Source organism: Callithrix jacchus, chromosome 7 (genome assembly GCF_049354715.1).
Source record: "Callithrix jacchus isolate 240 chromosome 7, calJac240_pri, whole genome shotgun sequence".
Classification (NCBI taxonomy): Eukaryota; Metazoa; Chordata; class Mammalia; order Primates; family Cebidae; genus Callithrix; species Callithrix jacchus.
The window spans coordinates 76,290,880-76,311,256 of record NC_133508.1 but is presented as its reverse complement, the minus strand read 5'-3'; the positions used below and the strand labels follow the sequence as shown (position 1 = coordinate 76,311,256).

General features: G+C 45.3%; 1 protein-coding gene and 1 pseudogene across 2 annotated transcripts; one reads left to right on the top strand and one right to left on the bottom strand.

Annotated features, from left to right (window-relative positions):
* Nucleotides 1–1,716: 1,716 nt before the first annotated feature.
* PPIE (peptidylprolyl isomerase E) lies at nucleotides 1,717–18,817 on the bottom strand. Of its 2 annotated transcripts, none has more exons than XM_002750644.6 (10): nucleotides 18,768–18,817; nucleotides 17,334–17,432; nucleotides 15,779–15,822; nucleotides 15,271–15,297; nucleotides 13,291–13,372; nucleotides 12,661–12,761; nucleotides 10,823–10,946; nucleotides 5,989–6,174; nucleotides 2,365–2,507; nucleotides 1,717–2,131 (listed from the first exon to the last, which is right to left on the bottom strand). In XM_002750644.6, exons 1-10 carry the CDS (start codon nucleotides 18,796–18,798, stop codon nucleotides 2,063–2,065), a joined length of 906 nt encoding a protein of 301 aa, XP_002750690.1. In that variant the 5' UTR covers nucleotides 18,799–18,817; the 3' UTR covers nucleotides 1,717–2,062. The 2 variants fall into 2 exon arrangements, with proteins under 2 accessions (XP_002750690.1, XP_008999202.1); XM_009000954.4 differs by having other exon boundaries at nucleotides 18,776–18,817.
* Nucleotides 6,280–7,002, top strand: LOC100401136 (small ribosomal subunit protein uS11m pseudogene; annotated as a pseudogene).
* Nucleotides 18,818–20,377: the final 1,560 nt, after the last annotated feature.

Here is a 20,377-nt window from a genome sequence, read left to right as displayed (position 1 = left end):
CATCTGGAGTGGGAGTGGAGAGAAGCCAGCTCTAAGAAGTGGCTGCACACAGGAGGGCCAAACTGTGAGCTCAGCAGGGGGTGGGAGCATTTGTTCTCTTCAGTGGCTGGCAATCCTGTTTTGTAAAGGCTCAGATAGTAAATAATTTAGGTCTTGGGACTGTGATGGTCAGTTTTGTGTGTCAGTGTGGCTAGGTCATGGTATCCAGTTTTTAGTCAAACACTAGTCTAGATGCTGCTGTGATGATGGTTTTTTTCAAGACAGGGTCTCACTCTGTCACCCAGGCTGGAGTACAGTGGCATGACCATGGCTGACTGCAGCCTCAACCTCCCAGGATCAAGCAATCCTCCCACCTCAGCCTTCTGAGTAGCTGGAACTATAGCTGTGCACCACCACACCTGGCTTTTTTTTTTTCCTAGAGAGAAAGTCTCACTACATTGCCCAGGCTGGTCTCGAACTCCTGGGCTCAAGTGATCCTCCTGCCTCAGCCTCCCAATAGTGCTGGAATTACAGGCACAAGCCACTATGCCTGGCCAATTTTTTTTTTTTTGAGACAGTCTCCCTCTGTAGCCCAGGCTGGAGTGCAGTGGTGTGATCTCAGCTCACTGCCACCTCTGCCTCCCAGGTCCTGGTTCAAGCAATTCTCCTGCCTCAGTCTCCCGAGTAGCTGGGATTACAGGCATGTGCCACCATGTCCAGCTAATTTTTGTATTTTTAGTAGAGACAAGGTTTCACCATGATGGCCAGGCTGGTCTTGAACTCCTAACCTCATGATCTGCCCGCCTCTGCTTCCCAAAGTGCTGGGACCACAGGCGTGAGCCACCACACCTGGCTGCCTGGCCTATTTTTTAGATGGCTTAGTATTTAAGTCAGTAGAGAGTAAAGCAGATTATCCTCCATAATGTGAGTGGGCCTCATCCAATCAGTTGAAATTCTTAAAAGACTGAGATCACCAGAGGAAGAAATTCTGCTTCCAAGCTGCCTCAGACATGAACTGCAACATCAGCTTTTTTCCTGAGCCTCCAGCCTGTTGGCCTGTCGTGCAGATTCCAGAGTTGCCAACTCCTACAAATGCCCAAGCCAGTTCCTTAAAATAAATCTCTCTACATATGTACACATCCTATTGGTTCTGTTTCTCTAGAAAACCCTAACATAGGGACCATAGCCTGTATTGTGTCTACACAGGCTATACCCACTACTCAACTCTGCCACTGCAGTAAGAAACCACCATGGACAAAATGTAAACAAATGGATGTGGCTGTGTTCCAATAAAACCTGATTCACAAAAACAGGCAGCGTGCTGGATTAGGCGCATGTAATTTGTTGGCCTCCTGTCTCCTGACAAATAGGCATAGTACTTGGCACAGAGAAGGCACTCTGAATTATAAAAATTTCATTTTTCACAATCTGTAGGATGAAAGTGAACAAATAAACAAATGAACCATTGAGAGTACACTTGCTGTAAGACCAGCAGCTGGGTTGAGGAGCAGAGGCAGCAAAAGACAGGAACTTTCCACTGTCTTTAATTTCCACTGCCCTGACATGGATGCCTGGCATGAAGATACATCACTTGACATTGAAAGGGATCGGCCCAAGGCAGGAAACGAAAGCTGCAGGAAAGATGCTCTGCTCTCCTCACTCACCAGCCTGCCTCGGGGGCCCAGCTTAGCCACAGACAATCTCTGACAACTCCCAAGAACTAGCAGGAGGCAGCAGTATAAGAACTAGGGTTTATTTTAGCAAAGAAAACACTAAAGAGCCACATTGGTAGGCCCAGGACAGGCCCAGCAGCAAATGGTGAGAAAAGCCAGTGGCCTTTTGCATAGTCTGCCCATGGTGGAGAGGTGCACCTGTGCTGGCTCCTGGACCCACAGCTGTGCTTGGGACTAGTCCAGGCTGTGCCCACAGAGGAGCTGCTCCAAGTGGGCCCTGAGGAAGTGCTCATACCACAAATGCTGCTTGCTTCAAACAAGCACCCTCAGTGCTGCCTCCTCTGAGGCTGCCAGCTCCTTCCTGGATGTGCAGGGGCAAGAACGGAGGGGGAAGCAGAGAGAATGTCGCCTCACACGTACTCCCCACAGTCGGCGATGATCACCTTCTGTTTTGGCTTCCCGTCCTTGCTGCCCTGGGCCTTTGTGGGAAGAACAGAAATAAGGCAAGTGAGGAGGGAGACTGACAGTGATTTAGGGACACCAACAGCCTGCCCATTTGCCCACTTCCACCCTGGAACCTGGGCAGCAGCAGCCCCTCCCCCCGGACACAGTCCCTGGCCATCTCTCTGAGGTCACAGAACCTCTCCAGCCCTCCCACAGGGCTGTGCTCCAAGGGCCTGGGTGAGGAGGAGGCCCGTTCCTGGCCACATACCTCAATTTGCCGCAAGACATCCAGGCCTTCAGTGATCTCTCCAAACACCACGTGCTTGCCATCCAGCCAGTCTGTCTTGTCACATGTCAGAAAGAACTGGGAGCCATTGGTGTTTGGGCCAGAGTTGGCCATGGAGAGTAGACCTGGGGGAGAGAACAACCATCAGCTCCCCTAACCCCGTCTACCAGCCCTTAAAGGACGTCTGTGCAGGCTGACAGCAGCCCTTCAGCTAGGCAGGCTCAGACTCCGGGATGCACAGACCACATGCAAATATGGCCACCTTATCTTCGATTCAGTTAATATTCAGTGAAATGGTGAATGAGGTGTTTCAATCACCTTATACTCGTCTGTTCTTCATTCGTTTATTTAACAATTAAGTGTCTACTTGGTAACCAGGTCCCTCTTAAACCCTGGGAACACTGATGAACAGAAAATAATCCAGCCCTGGTGGAGCTCACAATCAGTGGAAAAGAGTTATTCAAAATGACAGCTAGGACAATGTGGCCTTATGGACATTTGTCACCTAAGAGTATGTTCATGTATATGTGTGTATCTGTGTACATGTATGTATGTATGTGTGTGTCCACAAGACTCCTAAGTTTCTGACCAAGTGGCTAAGTGGATAGTAGAGTCATTTACTGAAACAGGGAAGCAGAGAGCAAGAGTTTCAGAGAGAAGACCAAGAACTGTTGTAGACATGTGAAGTGTGAGATGCTTGTGGGATATTCAGTGAAGACAGCAGGCAGGCGGTTGGACAGGATTCTGGAGCTCAGGGACCCATCAGCATGGAGAGGTCAACGTGCATGAGCTTAACTCAAGAGATTCTGCCGAAAGCTCTGGGACTGGGTGTGACTGCTTAGGGCACTGCTTCTCAGTGGGGTTAGTGTCCCGTCCCTAGGAAACCTTCAGAAATTTGAATTTTTTTTTTTTTTTTTTTGAGATAGGGATTGCTCTGTCACCCAGGTTGGAGTACAGTGGTACATCACAGCTCACTGCATCCTCAATCTCTGGGGTACAAGAAATCCTCTCGCCTCAGCCTCCCAAGTAGCTGGGACTACAGGTATGCACCACCACACTTTGCTAATTTTTTAATTCTTTTTTTGGTAGAGACAGGGTCTTACTATGTTATCCAGGCTGGTCTTGAACTCCTGAACTCACATGATACTTTGGCTTTGGGCTGCCACTTCAGCCTCCCAAAATGTTGAGAGTTCAGGCATGAGCCACCACACCCGGCTTGAAAGTGTTTTTGACTGTCAGAAATACTGTGGGGTGCCACTGGCATTTAGCAGGTAGGGGCTTGGAATGCTAGGTGTTCTGCAATGTCTGGCACAATGAAGTGTCTCATATCCTCTTGGTCTTTCAAACATCCTGCTAGGGGCTGGGTGCAGTGGCTCATGCCTGTAATCCCAGCACTTTGGGAGGCTGAGGTGGGAGGATCACTTGAAGCTAAGAATTCTAGACTAGCCTGGGCAATATAATGAAACTTGTCTCTACAAAAAACTTAAAAATTAGCTGGGCATTATGGTTGGCATGCAACTGTCATCCCAGCTACTTGGGAGGCTGAGGCAGGAGGACTGCTTGAGCTAAGGAGGTTGAGGCTGCAGTGAGCCATCCTGCACCACTGCACTCCAACCTAGGCATAGAAAGAGACCCTGTCTCAAAAAACAAAAACCAAACAACAATAACAACAACAACAACATCAAAACAATGAATGTCCTGCCAGATACTGGTACAGGTAAAAAATGTGTTTACAGTTATCTGCACCAAAAACATAATTCCATTATACATATAAGCCCAAAGTTTTAGAGTTTTTTGGTTTTGTATGGAATCTTCTAGGAATGTAACTACTATATAAATCAACAGACTGTTCTTTACTTTGGAACCTAATCAACTTTATCTACCATTTCACAAAGCCATATCACCAACAGCATCACTGCTCCTGGTATCCACGTTGCCAGGTGACACTCCCGTCTGCATTTCTAACTGCTGCATCTGAGTACAGGTGCAGATACCTGAATAAGTCACTTTGTGTTCTGACACAGCTGTGCTTAAGCACATACATCTAGAAACATATTTACTTATTACACAAATTTGTTTATTTCCTTTGATGTTCTTCCCTATTAGAGTTACAGAAGAATATTGATTTTTAAAATAACGATGTGGGTCATCTATGCATGTCAGTTCAGCATGGTAAAGAAGGGCCCTACAAACCACCAGTTAGAAAAAGGGAGCAGTGGGTAACAGGCTTGTGGAGAACAAAAGACTGGGCTCTGAGGCACTTCAGTGTTTAGGGGTCAGGAAAAGAAGGAGATAGCAAAGACAGATAAAGCAGCCAACTAGGTAAAAGGGGACGAGAAGAGGAAGGAGTCCTGCCAGCCAAGTGAAAAGTCAAGGAACACAGAGCTAATACAAGCTGAGCATCCCAAATGTGAAAATCCAAAATCCAAAATGCTCCAAAATCTGACTTCCTGAGCACTGACATGATGTTCAAAGGAAATGCTCATTGGCACATTTCAGATTTGAGATTTTCAGATTTGGGATGCTCAGCTGGTAAGTATAATGCAAATATTCCAAAATCCAAAATACTTCTGGTCCCAACATTTCAGGAAAGCGACACTCAACCTGTAGTATGAAATGCTCCTGAGAGGTGAGATAAAGTCTGGGAGGTGGGATAAGATGATCACCACTCTTGCTACTGGTACCTTTGGCAAGAGTGGTTTCAATGGTGAGATGGGACTAGAAGTCTGGCTGGAAAGGCTTACAGAAAATGCGAAGGCAGCAAGTCTGTACCATGTTTTCAAGAAGTTATGCTAACAGGGGGACCAGAGGCATGGTGATAGCTGGAGAGGGAACAAGGGTCGAAGGACAAAGATTCTTTTAAAGGTTGTTAACTGCACGCTTTCATGCTAATGGACTGATCTAGCAGAGCAGAGGAAATGGATTACAAGAGGGGGACAACTTTAGAAGACATGTTCCTAAGTAGAGGAGAGGGACAAGATCCAGTCCACAGGTGGAGGGGCTGGCCTCAGGAGAGACAGCTCATCCCCTGTAATTGGAAGAAAGTCAGAGCATGCATGAGTAGAGAGATGCAGGAGGTGAAGCATTAGATGAAGCAGGAAGGTGATGATATGAGGGCTTCAGGAGTGAAGACAGGCGTGGACACATCATCTCTGATTGGGACTGAGCATCAAGTAGGGAAATCTGGTGAGGTTGGCCAGGGCCCCCTTAAGAACTATAGTTATAAATTTCAAATGGGATCATTCAGTACAATTCTGTGTTTCTTCTCTAGTTGGTGCGGGACTAACCACTGAGATTTTACTAAGTAAATCTGATGGTTGAGGCAGGGAGAGCAGTGAGGTTGAGGGCATAAGAGCATGCAACGGCAGACCAAAGAATCCAAGCTGGGTTAAGAGAAAGTGCGGACACGGCTGGGGATGGACAGTACCTGAATGTAAGCAAGCTGATGCCACCCTAGCGAGGCTGCACGTTTCTCCGGTGTCTGGTGGCTGTGTCTCCTCCAGACTCTTCGTCCCTCAGCCAGAACCACAGCCCGCCCTTCCATCCTGCATGGCCATCCCACCCTCGCCCAGCCTCCCTCACCACCACATGCTGACTGGCTCCTACCTGGTCCCGTGTGCTTGAGGATAAAGTTTTCATCATCGAATTTCTTCCCATAGATGGACTTGCCTCCAGTACCATTGTGGTTTGTGAAATCACCGCCCTGGCACATGAACTGGGGGATGATGCGGTGGAAGCTGCTTCCCTTAAAGCCAAAGCCCTTTTCATGGGTGCAGAGGCAGCGGAAATTCTCTGGAATTGAAAAAGGAAAGAGCGCTGAGGTTAAAAACTAGAACAAAACCTCAAAAAACTGTTTTGTTTAATGTTCATATTTTTGTTTTAAAATAAGAGACACTCGGGGGTCAATTCAAGTCATGCAGGCTGTAAGAAACGCGGGGTCGTGTCTCCTGTGGACTTGGCCCCCAGACAACTGGGGTCATGGTCAGGACGCCGGCCCGGATCATCCACACAGGCGCCCGGCAGCTGCAAGACACTGCGGTCAAGCAGGAAGTTGAAGAGAAGACGGCAGCTCCCAGACACACCAGCTTCAGCATTTACCCTCCTATTCCAGGAGAGGAGAGCTCTCTGAAGTGGGCAGGAAAGAAGTTTGAGGAGATCCCAATCACACACATTAAAGCATCCTACAACAACACACAGATCCAGGTAGTCTCTGCCAGTAACCAGCCCCTTGGCCATGCTTCCTGTGGCACAGAGGGATTTTGGAATGCCAGGAAGGGCACAAGCATCACAGCACAGACAGCAGGCATAGCCGCAGCGGCGAAAGCTATCCAAAAGGGTGTGACCCACATCCGAGTTGTGGTGAAAGGCCTGGGGCCAGGACGCTTGTCTGCCATCAGTGGACTGACCATGGGGGCCTGGAAGTGATCTTAATCACAGACAACACCCCCATCCCGCACAACGGCTGCTGTCCCAGGAAGGCTCAGAGGCTGTGATGGGAAGGAAGCCTGCACTTGGACCTGGCGTCAAGCCTCAGCTCCAGTGAGACCTTGTAGAAAGCTCCCTGCCAGAGCTCTATCCAGAATATGCTTGTTGGAGATCCTTCAGACAGTAAGGGTGAGCTTTGCCTCCTTACACAGTGGCCTTTGCTTATACCCCCAGCTGGAGATAACTGTGCCCCAGAAGTGACATTTGCATCTTGTGACAAGAGGGGAGCTATGGGGGCAGCCGTAGCCTAGGCCCAATGTGTGCTCTGAGAAAATAAAATATCTGTACCGGCAAAAAATAAATAAATAAATAAATAAATAAAATAAGAGACACTCATTATAATATGCCCTTGCAGTACTAACCTCGTAAGGACCAAAAGGGATTCTTTTGTTTTGAGACACAGTTGACTCTTGTTGCCTAGGCTGGAGTGCAATGGTGCAATCTCAGTTCACTGCAGCCTCCACCTCCTGGCTCAAGCCATTCCCCTGCCTCAGCCTCCCGAGTAGCTGGGACTACGGGTGTGTGCCATACACCTGGCTAATTCTATATTTTCAGTAGAGACGGGGTTTTACCATGTTGGTCTGACCTCAGATGATCCACCCACCTCAGCCTCCCAAAGTGCTAGGTTTACAGGTGTGAGCCACTACTCTGCAGGAGACAGAATCTCCTACTACTATAGGAGATTCTGATAAAAGGGGACTGAATATACATATACTAGCTCTGTTCCCTTCCAAAACCACACTAAATTGGTAGCAAACTGATTCTTTAAAAGAAAAAACTATGGATCTTAGAAGAAAACATATTGGCAAATCTTCATGACTCTGGATTTGGCAATGGTTTCTTAAATATCACACCAAAAGCATAGGTAAAAGAAAAAATAGATAATCAGATTTTATCGAATTTTAAGACATGCATCAAAGAACTACACCAGTAGAGGGCAAAGCAACCCACAGAATGGAAGAATGCTTATTTGCAATCACATTTAATAAGGGTTTAATATCCAAAATATATAATGAACTCTTATAATTCAACAACAAAAAGGCCAGGCATGCTGTAATCCCAGTGCTTTGGGAGGCCAAGGAAGGAGGATCACTGGAGGTCAAGGGTTCAAAGCTATAGTAAGCCATGACCTCGACACTGCACTCCAGCCTGGGAGACAGAGCAAGACCCTGTCTCTCAAAAAAAAAAAAACAAAAACAAAAAAACAAACAATCCAGTTAATAAATGAGCCAAAGATTTGAAGAGATATTTCTCCAAAGAAGATACACAAATGGCCAACCACATGAAAACATGTTCAAAATCATTAGTCAGTAGGAAATAAAAACTGCAATGAAAATAAACGAAAATAAATGGAAAATAAAAGAAAAAAAAAAAACTACAATGAGATACCATTTCACAACTGTTAAGAGAAGATGTTGGCCGAGCATGTGGCTCACACCTGTAATCCCAGCACTTTGGGAGGCTGAGGCAGGTGGATCACGAGGTCAGGAGTGTGAGACCAGCCTGGCAAAGATGGTGAAACCTCATTTCTACTAAAAACAAAAAATTAGCTGGGCATGGTGGCAGGCGCCTTTAATCTCAGCTACTTGGGAGGCTGAGGCACGAGAATCACTTGAACCCAGAAGGCGGAGGTTGTAGTGAGCCAGTATTGCATCACTGTACTCTAGCCTGGGCGACAGTGCAAGACTCCGTCTCAGAAAAAAAAAAAAAGATGTGAAAAAAGTTGAAACACTCATACACTGCTAGTAGAAGTGTAAAATAACCCAGCCACTAGGGAAAATAGTTTGGCATTTCCACAAAAAGTTAAATAATAGAGTTAGCATATGACTAAGCATTTCTACTCCTAGGCATATATATCTAAAGTAATTGAAAACAGGGATTTAAACATATACTTATATGTGGATATTCACACAGGCATTATTTACAATAGTCAAAAGATGAAAACAATGTGCAAGTATCAATCAATAAATGAGTAAACAAGATATTTATTCCAAATATAACAGAATTATTATTCAGCGATAAAAAGGTATGCAGCACTGATAAATGGTAATGGATGAACCTTGAAACCATTATGTTATGCAAAATAAGACATGAAAAAGGATAACTATTGTATGATTCCACTTATTTGGAAAATCTAGGATAGGCCAATTCATAGACACAAAGATTAGAGGTTATCAGAAGCTAAGGGGAGATGAAAATGGGGAGTTATTGTTTAATAGGTACCTCTAATAATAAGAGGTTTTGGGCTGGGCACCGTGGCTAATGCCTGTAATCCCAGCACTTTGGGAGGCCAAGGAAGCAGATCACAAGTCAGGAGTTTGAGACCAGCCTGACAAACATGGTGAAACCCCGTCTCTACTAAAAAGACAAAAATTAGCCAGGCATGGTGGTGTATGCCTGTAATCCCACCTACTCAGGAGGCTGAGGCAGGAGAATCGCTTGAACCTGGGAGGTAGAGGCTGCAGTGAGCTGAGATCGTGCCATTGCACTCCAGCCTGGGTAACAGAGTGAGACTCCATCTCAAAGAATAAAATAAGAGGCTTTGTTTAGGGTGATTAAAAAATTTCAAACAGTGATAGTGTGAACATAATTAATGCTAACAAACTGTACACTTTAAAACTTAAAAAGCGGGGAGGAAGAGACAATAGCAACAAAAATTTCTGAAGTTAGAAAACAAATAGATGAGCCCTAAATGATAAAGCAGTCCCAAGAAAGCTGAATCTTAAGCTGGTAAAAGCCAAGAAGCAACTCAGTTTGCACTCCAAAATCTCAGAGAAACAGGTGCAGGTAATCCTGGAGATAGTAAGTTTGGCTGAAAGCCTGTATAAGAAAGTGGTTAATCCTTGGGCTCCTCTCCCTGACTCTGCAGCTGGGGGCCACCCTCCTCCACCTGGTAGCCAGCTGGGGGTCTAGTCTTTGGTAGGTTAAAGCAGGGGCTCTTTGCACTAGGATATCCTACATGTAGTGAGGGCTGAGGTATATAACGACAAGTGGAGATTACATGAAAGTTGATATACCGAATGTTGTGGCATTCAGCCCTGCCCTCATCTCTGCCTAACAAGATGCAGACACCTGGATGCAAAGGCCCCAGCAGGATAATCTGGGAGAAAATCAGGATTGATTACATCGAAAACTGCACAAACAAGGCAATTATCAATTCCAGGCAAAACAAAATGCTGTGCATGAAAGGAAGTTATCACATGGTGTCTACATTGTTAAAATAATTTAGGACCTAACAAAAATTATAGTACCTATACAAGGAAGATGAGGGGCCAGAGAAGGGGAATTTTAAAAACTAATTCCTCGTCCTCTGAAGTAGAAAATCAGAAGATAATGCTTAAAACGGAAAACAGCAAGTAGAAATATAAACCTGTTATCTATCAACACGGAAATAAAAATCAAAAGACCTAAGAGTTGAAATCGGCTCCTCGGAGGAACAGCAAATGGCGCTGGCAGCAGGGCATAGGGACACACCAGGGGACGACTGTTTTTCCAAAACAAGCTTTGTGAAGTTGAATTGACTCTTTATATGTCTAGATAATAATAAAATTTAGATTAAAAAGAGAATAAATAGAGTCAATATTTAATAAGTTACAAAGAATACTCAGTAAAAGCACTAGCTACTTCTAGAATTTAGGACTGGATGTTGAGGGGGAAAAACAACTTAAGTTTTCAGTTTATTGTCTTAATTATTATTGGAATATATGTGTATGGTATTCTTTTTTTTAAAAAAGAATATAATATTTACTTGTATTTTTAAAAAATGATTATTAAAAGGTAGTAAGTCAGCACTTATAAAGCTTCAAAAACACCTGTTCTGACTCATCTGTTACTAGATCCCAGGATCTGAGATGCTTCAAATCAACTTAGGTCAGAAGCAATATTGAGGGCACAAGAAGTAAAGTGGCAAGCACCTGGGAAAGGCTCACTGCTCAGCCACCAGCGTCCCGCTCACCTGCTGTCATGGGCACAACGTCGGAACGCAGGAGCATCTGGATGCGGCCGGCCGGCTTGTTCCCAATCTTAATGTCCATGTACACCTGAGGATTTGACCGGGCCTTTTTAGCAGCAGGCTCTCCCTAGGTGCAGAAGAAATTGCTAGTTAGAGAGAGCTCCCTGATGCCCCAAGTAGGAGCTTAGTATTCTATACACCCACCCAGAACACAGCTCCAATGAGCAGGCTGGAGCAAGTGCTGACAGGGAAGGCCTTGGCCTTGACAGGGCTGCAGGAGGCAGGAGCCACAGCCGTAGCGCCCAGCTGGATGCCCAGCAACAGGAGACCTCAGTACTGGCTAACCTGAGCCCCATACACAGGCATGTTATCTCATCAGGCTTGCCCTCAGAAGCATCGGTTTCCTCCTCTTGCTTTACAGTCACAGAACAGTGCTTTTCTGGCCTATGATACACAACTGTCAACATCTTCAAATGGCAGTTCCAGCCCACACACTGTCCTCTAGTTAGGCAGACCATGTCCCACCACCTCCTCCCTCTATGCTTGGCCCTGCACATATGCTGGCTGGCTACACGGAAGCAAGGGGGCAGCCCTCTTGCTCAGATCTAAGTGCTCAGAAGACAGTGGAGGATGCTGGGCCTTGCTTTGTGCTCCAAGTAGATAAGACTAAGCAGCGGATACAGGGTGATCCAGGGGGACTCGAGTGCGATGGCCACGTTATGAGTTCTGCTTTCCATCCAAATTTTTGGCTTGGGCCAATGTGTGGATGAATGGTAGCAAATTAGCCAAGACTGAGATCACAGAAGACAGGATTAGAGAAGGAGGGGATCCATTTTAGGCAAACTTAGGCTGCCTATGAGACTTGCAGGCAGAAATATCTGAAGCTCAGGACTAGAAACAGAACATGAAGGTCAACAGCATAAGAGAGGCTGCATAAAATTACAGACTGACTGCTACTGTTTCAGCTGAGAGAAAAGAGCGAAACCATGAGCCAACAAAGAAATACAGAAGAATGACAACACTCACAAGGTACCCGGAGGAGGGGAAGTCCAAGAAGCAACTGTCAGAGACCTATGCTGAGAATCAGGGGGAAGTGCCCTGGCAGGTTCTCTTAGGACTAGAGCACTGTGAACCCATGTACAGGGTGAAGGAAGGTGGCACTACCCTATCCTTTCACCCCTGCATTAGCACAGGAATAAGAAGACCATGAACCTCGTGCCAAACTCCTCAGTGAAGGAGGGGGACTGATCAGAAAGGATGAAGAGGGGCACCTCAGCTTTCTCCCCATCAGCTGATAATCACAAATCCATACATGAGCAGAGCTGAGATGTTCATCACAGAGAACACAATGTGGATGAGAGACCCAAAGCTTTGCCCTTGCATTCACTCAATACTGACTTTACCAAAGTCCTAAGAATTCATTATTCATTCCCTCCACTTTGGTATGTGTATTTGCAAATTTCCATTAAACTTAAAAAAGGCCGGGCGCGGTGGCTCACGCCTGTAATCCCAGCACTTTGGGAGGCTGAGGCAGGTGGATCACGAGGTCAAGAGATCAAGACCATCCTGGTCAACATGGTGAAACCCCATCTCTACTAAAAATACAAAAAATTAGCTGGGCATGGTGGCGCATGCCTGTAATCCCAGCTACTCAGGAGGCTGAGGCAGGAGAATTGCCCGAACCCAGGAGGCGGAGGTTGCGGTGAGCCGAGATTGCACCATTGCACTCCAGCCTGGGTAACGAGAGTGAAACTCCGTCTCAGGGGAGGAAAAAAAAAAAAAAAAATTCTCCTGCAGACAGTGCCAGCCTGTCCTCTAAAAGCAGGAGACTTCATTCTCACCTCCTGGGTCTCTGCTTTGGGAGGCTCTGCCCCTTCTTCCTCTTTATTCTCTTCAAGTGTCTTCCCAGAAAACTTCTTCAACCAGTCATCATCTGACCAAACTGAAAGGAAAGAATCAAACAAATGTTAACTCAAGCTATTAGCTTGAACTGCAAAGTATCTGCTTTGGTCAGCAAAGTGGAAGATGCTATGTGGCCTCTGTGCCAGACAATTCCCCACTGAGACTCCCAGGGGTAAGGAAAGTTCCCACCCAGAATGTTGGCCCTGAAGTCCAGCTCTCAGTAGGGCTAAGGAAAGTAGGTATGCTGAAAGCAAAGGTATAGCCTTGGCTGGTTTCAGCCCTTGATGGAGCACCCTAGGAATGGAATATCAAGAAAATGGAAAGATGAGATCAAGCAGGAATTTCTCTCATAACAAAAACAATTACTCTGGCTTTGATGAGAAGCTCAAACTCACTTTTTGTTTTTCTACAAAGGTGGTACATGCCACTCCCAATGTGAACCATCATCTACTCCTATCTACCAGGAAGCAGCATTTAGAGCACCTACTTCCAAGTAAATAGAGACAAAAAATGCAACTAAGGCCAAATTGCAGAACATCACAGAGAATCCAGAATTTGCTCCTACTCACCTGGCCTGGAAGAGCCTTCCTTAATTCTCATTGGTTTGGCCAAATTCACACGAATTGTACGTCCAAAAAGCTCAGATTCATTCTGTAAAAATTGAAAATCCAGCTGCTTAAACTCTCTTAGGTTAACAGAGGGCCAGCCAGCTTTCCATTTACTTCTGAGACACACTTAGGATTTGTCCTCCGTTAATCCCTGAGCCCCTACCAGTAAGTATGCACCCACCCAAAGCCACCCGTGAGTTGCAAGAACTCTAGAAGCATGACACACACCCCTTTCCTTCATATCAGCACACAAAGACCTTTATTACCAAAAGTAACTCTGGGTTCAGAACACTCAAAATTACAAGAATAAATGCAGTTTCTCATTTAGAACTTTTGAGTTCACCTTCAAAAGTCAAGATAAGCTTTGTTTTCATTTTTTTTGGGGGGTGGTGCGGTTTGAGATGGAGTTTTACTCTTGTTATCCAGGCTGGAGTGCAATGGCTCAAACTTGTAACCTCCACCTCCCAGGTTCAAGCGATTCTCCTGCCTCAGCCTCCCAAGTAGCTGGGATTACAGGCATGTACTGCCACACCCAGCTAATTTTTTGTATTTTTAGTAGAGATGGGGTTTCTCCATGTTGGTCAGGCTTGTCTCGAACTCCTGACCTCAGGTGATCCACCTGCCTCAGCCTCCCAGAGTGCTGGGACTACAGGCATGAGCCACCACACCCAGCAAAGATAAGCTTCGAAGTGAAAGAAAAATGATCTCTGACAGCTGAGGAATACATTTGGTGAATGGATAACAGAACAAGGAATAAAAGAACATTTCATTATCTAAAGATAATATCAGTATCAGGAAAGGTCACTTAATGTGAATCCACTTAAAGTAGTGATGAAGATTTCATGGTAAAAGAGAAAATTATAAAAGGTTTGACTGGGAAACTACTGTAATGAAGCTAAAAATAAGTTTCTTACAATTAATATTCAGGATTAACTATGCATTAACTAGTAGAAAGAAATGTAACAGGCTGGGCCCGGTGGCTCATGCCTTTAATTCTAGCATTTTGGGAGGCCGAGACAGGTGGATCACCTGAGGTCAGGAGTTCAAGACCAGCCTGGCCAACATGGTGAAACCCCATCTCTACTAAAAATATAAAACTTGGCCGGGTGTGGTGGCACATACCTGTGATCCCAGCTATTCGGGAGGCTGAGGCAAGAGAATCACTTGAACCCAGGAGGCAGAGGTTGCAGTGAGCAAAGATTGCACATCGTTAGACTCCAGCCTGGGTTTCAGAGTGAGATTCCATCTCAAAAAAAAAGAAAAAAAAAAAAAGAAATGTAATAGGTAGCCCTGTTGGCTTGAGCCTGTAATTCCAGCTACTTGGGAGGCTGAGAAGGTAGGACTGCTTGAACCCAGGAGTTCAAGACTGTTTAAAAAAAAAAAAAAGTAACAGGCACTGTTTGAAGTATTTTTTCCAACAAAATTCTATCATGAGTATGGTATCTTTGCACTTCATATCAGACACGAAAATTAAAAGGATCTCAAGGAGGGCACCAACACTAAAGAGCATTATCATTTTTCTCAAGGACCTTTCCAAGATATCCAAATCATTTGTATCAGTGATTTGCAGCTGCCATAATTAAATTTCTCTTCTCAATTGTAAATTGGTCTAATAGTTCACGAAATCTTGCTATTTTGCAAAATATGCAGTTACACTGTACAATCAATTTGCGTTGTTTGCAATTTACTATCCTATACATGGGACAGCCACTGAGAGACTGACCAACACGGATGATGAGGACTTACATTATTGTTAAATGAGAAAGGAGTCTAAGAACTGATTTTATAAGTGATCAATTCACAATGAATATTTTCACATGAGAATTTTTACCTCCCCTTGCAACCTTGTAACTTTGGAGGTCCAGAAAACTGATATATGAATAAGGACCCTCTATACCACCAAAAAGCAATTTCGGCTATAACAAAGATTCCTAGCCATACCATGTTGTCGATAGCTGCTGCAGCATCCTGCAAAGAAAAGACAAAGGTACAAGTTTAGGCTTGCAGCCAAATGCTTCTTATGGTGTCTAAACATACTTAGAAGCAAAAATCTAGGAAAATGCCACCTCTACATTTCTTGCCTAGGTTGTGTGTGTTTCTAACAAAGAGCACTTCCTGGCTGATTTTAGAGCTGGTGGTGCAACAATCTGCCATCCAGTTGAAGGCACAAGAAATAATCACCACTGCTGCCAGGCAAGAATGCTCAATGAACAGGGGTGTAGGAGCTCCACTGCAGGGCAAGAAGGGAAGGGCCTGGAAGAAGGTCTGATGTGTTATTCACAGTCCAGTCTGATTATGTGAGGGAAGCCTTTCTTAGAAAAACACTTCTGATCTCTCTGGCAGTATCAGCTTAAGGCCCAACAACCTAATCAAATGGTGAAAAGCTTCCTTTGTAATCAGTACCACCACCACAAACCAAGGACTAAACACTAGTAACACAGACTCTCACCTCTGCCAACTCGAATTCAACAAAAGCAAATCCTCGGTGCTTTTCTGCAAAATGGAAAACAAAAACAAGTAATTACTATGTGGGGCAATGGGAAGAAACAGGATGGTCACAAAGTGAAGTCAGTTACATGCCATATCTGAACACCTGTAATTCTATCCAATAGCTATTTAAGAAGAAGGAATCTCATTCTTTGATTCTTCTTAAACAATACTTTAAGCAATAATAAACTTTGTTTTTTTAATGGACATAGCTAAATAACAAACTGTATTTTTAATCTTTAAAATAAGTATTATTATACCAAAGCCAAACTTAAAACCTTAACTATTACATGCAAGGCAACTAGAAAAATAAAGATGTCCAGGTGCAGTGGCTCACGCCTGTAAACCCAGCACTTTGGGAGGCCGAGATGGGTGGATCACAAGGTCAGAAGATCGAGACCATCCTGGCCAACACGGTGAAACCCCATCTCTATTAAAATAAAATAAAAAAAAAGAATAGCCAGGCGTGCGGTGGTGCACACTTGTAGTCCCAGCTACTCGGGAGGCTGAGGGAGGGGAATCGCTTGAACCTAGGAGACTCGGCGTGAGCCGAGATCACGCCACTGCACTCCAGCCTGGCAACAGAGAAAGACTCCATCTCAAAAGAATAATTAATTAATTTTAAAAAGCAAGTCATTTGACCCATCAATTATATATCCAAATATACATTTTGTGCATCAACTGTGCATAAAGCATGAATCCTAAAACTTGATAAAGATGCTCAGTCTTTATACTCAGGAAAATGCTGAACTAACTAGAAAGGCTAAGCACAAAAACGTTAATTATAGAAGTCAGAGCTAGAAGGGCCCTTAGAAAGCCAATATAACCTTCCCATTTTAAAATTAAAGATTCCTCAGGCCCAGAGAGTTTAAAGACCTTGCTAACAATCATATGCAAGTTTGATGATAAAACTGGGCCTAAAACTACAATCCTACAAATGACAACAAAGGTAAAATAGAAAACTGAACTGTAATTGTGATACCAACTGAAGGGAAACCCACTCAGGTATTCAGAGGCCAAGAACCCCACCCCCGCCCACCATCATGGGGCTAGACTTTCCTGCTGCCTCATTTAATAGCACAGATGCCAAGAAGGAGCAGGTGGGATAGGGTACCCATCCAGATAGATTAATTTTAATTATTTTTCTTTTTTTCATGTTTTTTTCTTTACTGTCCTCTGAAGTGAATGAATTGAACCAAATATCCAGATAGATTAAAACAACATTCAAATCTCAATGTAGTTCAAACCTATCTCCCTACTGGTCTACCAAAAAACCTGTCTTATCTCAACCCAACAGCTGAAGACTCTGAAAAGAATTTAAATTTCACAACCACATGGCCTCAGAACATTCCTTCTCCATCAAGATCACTGTCACCAGGCACCTTCATGAACTTAACTGTAGTGTATACTAACCATATTTAGAATATATATTTAGAATTGTGATGTGACTTTAATTTTTTTTAAGGCCTTTTCCTAATAGGAGGATTCTGAACATGAGAGACACTAAAATAACTCACCTGTTTCATAATCCAGAGGAATCTGAATATCTGTGATGTCTCCAAAAGGAATGAATGCAGCATGAAGAACTTTGTCGTCCACCTCCTCTGCCAGTCCACCTGCAAATAAGTCAAGAGCCTTTTGAGCCACTGATCTCCATACTCTTGCAGAAGTCCTTGGCAGCCCAGTTAGCATGCTAGCCAGGGGACAGGGTCCTTCCATTCAGTTCTTTGGGTACACACACACATACATACGCACACCCCTCTCATCTCTGCCCATCCATACTTATGAAAACATTCCTCTCTTCACCCTGCTTTCAGATTATCATCTAGTCCTCGGTTTACTGCAATAGCTTCACGACTGACCTCCCTGCCTCCATTCCCTCTACCAATTCCACAAAGCCTACTAGAATGATCTTAGGAAAATGCAGATTTGCACCTGTAACTTCTTTGCTTAAACTCCTTCAGACACTTCCCACTGTCCTCAGGATAAAGTGCAAACTCCTTAGTGGTAGCCACCTCTCCAGCTTCTTTGCTTTGCTTCCCAATTCCCTAGGTCACCTGAAAAATAACCCACTTGCCCCCAAGTGTCAGGCTATTTCACGCCTTTGGACCTCTGCTTTTGTGAATCCCTTGCAGTGAACAGCCTTGCTTCTGCTTTGGTAACGTAGCTAACTTCCGCTCATCAGTTCTGGCATCACCTCATCCAGAGTTTGCCCTCACTTCTCCAGAAGAATGGGTCATTTGTCCCGCAGCCAAGCCCCTATCATCATAGTCCATCCCCACTACAGCACTTATCAAAAGTGTGCTACTGAGGTAATTCCCACTTCTTTTCTGGCTAGTCTGGGAACTCCTTCCCTTAGGCTGGGGCTGGCGCTGGGGCTGAGGCTGAGCCGTCACTGCACTGGATGTTTGTAAAACAAATTAACAAGAGGATCTGGAGGACCATTAATATTCCTCTACCGCTCCTCGGGGCCCGTTGGAGCTCAGCGGGCTAGCAAGTCAGAATTCCGTCTCGGGTTCACACACCTGAGGTGTGCGGCAAGGCTGTTCACTGCAAGGGAGTTCGCAAAAGCAGAGGTCCAAAGGCGTGAAATAGCCTGACACTTAGGAGCAAATGGGTCATTTTTCGGGAGACCCAGGGAATTAGGAAGCAAAGCAAAGAAGCTGGAGAAGTGGCTACTGCTAAGTAGTTTGCACTTTTTCCTGAGAACAGTGGGAAACCTTTGAAGGAGTTTAAGCAGAGAAGTTACGGTTTCAAATATACATTTTCCCAAGATCATTCTAGTTTGCTACCATCTACTAGAGACAGAGCTATACCGCCGGGCCCACCGCCAGACCCAGCCTTGACAGTTGCTCGCCGTCCTCCTGGTTCAGAGACATGTCCCACCCCACGCCCCGACCTTCTGGGGGTCGCGTTCGCCCAGACTCCAGCTAGCGCCACCGCCTGCTCACCCACGTACAAAACGCGCTTGGTAGTGGCCATCTTGCTCGCGCCCTTTTCCGCCGGAAGCCGGCACTCGACCCGCCCCCTTCCCCACTGTCCCGCCCCCTTCCCCACTGTTCCGCCCCTCTTTGGCCCCGCCCCATCCCCGCAGCCCTCACCTCTCAGACCCCGCCCACCCTGGCGTTGGTCCAACCCGCAACCCGCTGCCCGGAAGCATCCGGGACAGCTTGCGGTGCGCCACGGTGAACAAGAGGACGGGATCCTGGCGCTTCCCAGGGCTCACGGTGTTGGGGCAGGCAAACCTTGGCCAAATCAATCCGACTCTTTTGGGCAAACGATAAACTACGGTGCGTGGTCATCCTGCGCGTCTTTTTTTTGACAACCCAGGAGCTAAGAATGATTTTTACCTTTGAAATCGTTGGGAAAAAATTAAGAATATTTTCTTGCCCAGGCGTGGTGGCTCACGCCTGTAATCCCAGCACTTTGGGAGGCTGACGCGGGCGGATCACTTGAGGTCAGAAGTTCGAGACCAGCCTGGCCAACATGGTAAAATCCTCTCTATACTAAAAATACAAAAATTAGCTGGGCGTGGTGGCGGGCTCCTGTAATCCCAGCTGCCCAGGACACTGAGGCTAGAGAATCGCTTGAACCCAGGAGGTGGAGGTTGCAGTGAGTGGAGAACGCACCATTGCACTCCAGCCTGGTGACAAGAGCGAAACACCAACTCTCTCTCTCTCTCTTTCTCTCTCTCTCTCTCTCTCTCTATATATATATATATATATACACACACATATATATACATATATACACATATATATTTTTTTTAGCACATGAAAATTAATGTGAAATTAAAATTTCACTGTCCATAAAGAAAGCTTTATGGGGATACAGCCACGCTTATTTCCGTAAGTATGACTTGGCTGCTTTCCTGCTACAAGGGCAGAAGAGCTATGGCCTGCAAAGCCTACAGTAATATTTACCATCTGGCTCTTCAGGAAGAACATTTGCTGACTCTTGTGTTAGGTTTTAAAGGGAAGGCAAGGGTTAAATAAACACACACACACACACACACACACACACACACACACACACAGAGGGAGACTCGACACCAAACACAGGCTTTATGTCTAGCATAAAACCTACAGAAGTGGGGAACTAGCCTAATGCCAGTGCCCACCACTGCTTACAGGCTGGAACAATTTATAGGTATGGGTGGGAGGGGTCTGGGCAGTATGGCTTGCTGCCCAGCAAGGTATTGATAAGATGTTCTCATGAGCATGTTTGGCCCTTGTTCCAGTGGGATGTCATCGTGGTGTCCCTTGGGCCTTTGCCCAGCAAGATGTGATCGGGATGTTTCTTTAGTTGGTAGTTGGGCCTTTGTCCATCTTGTGGTCAGGTGGTGAGGCAGGAGGTTTCTCACAGCCCAAACCCCTGTAAAATGTTTCACTTTGACCAAGGTCTGCAAAATAGCAGGGAGCTTACAAAATAGTGCAGTTTGGATGAGCATCTTGGACTAAACCCACTAATAAATAAATTACAGGTGGTAGGAAAATAATGGGACCACCTATTTTAGATAGAGCAGGGGGTTAAGACCTTCCTGAGGTGAAATTTAAGCTGA

What these genes read in the sequence shown, in the direction of transcription:
- PPIE (XM_002750644.6), bottom strand. Translation starts at nt 18,798, where the DNA reads ATGGCCACTACCAAGCGCGTTTTGTACGTGG. An exon ending in TTGAATTCGAGTTGGCAGAG is followed by an intron (nt 15,298 to 15,778) that starts GTGAGAGTCTGT and finishes TTTTCTTTGCAG; the next exon opens with GATGCTGCAGCAGCTATCGA. An exon ending in CCAAAGCAGAGACCCAGGAG is followed by an intron (nt 10,947 to 12,660) that starts GTGAGAATGAAG and finishes TTCTGCACCTAG; the next exon opens with GGAGAGCCTGCTGCTAAAAA.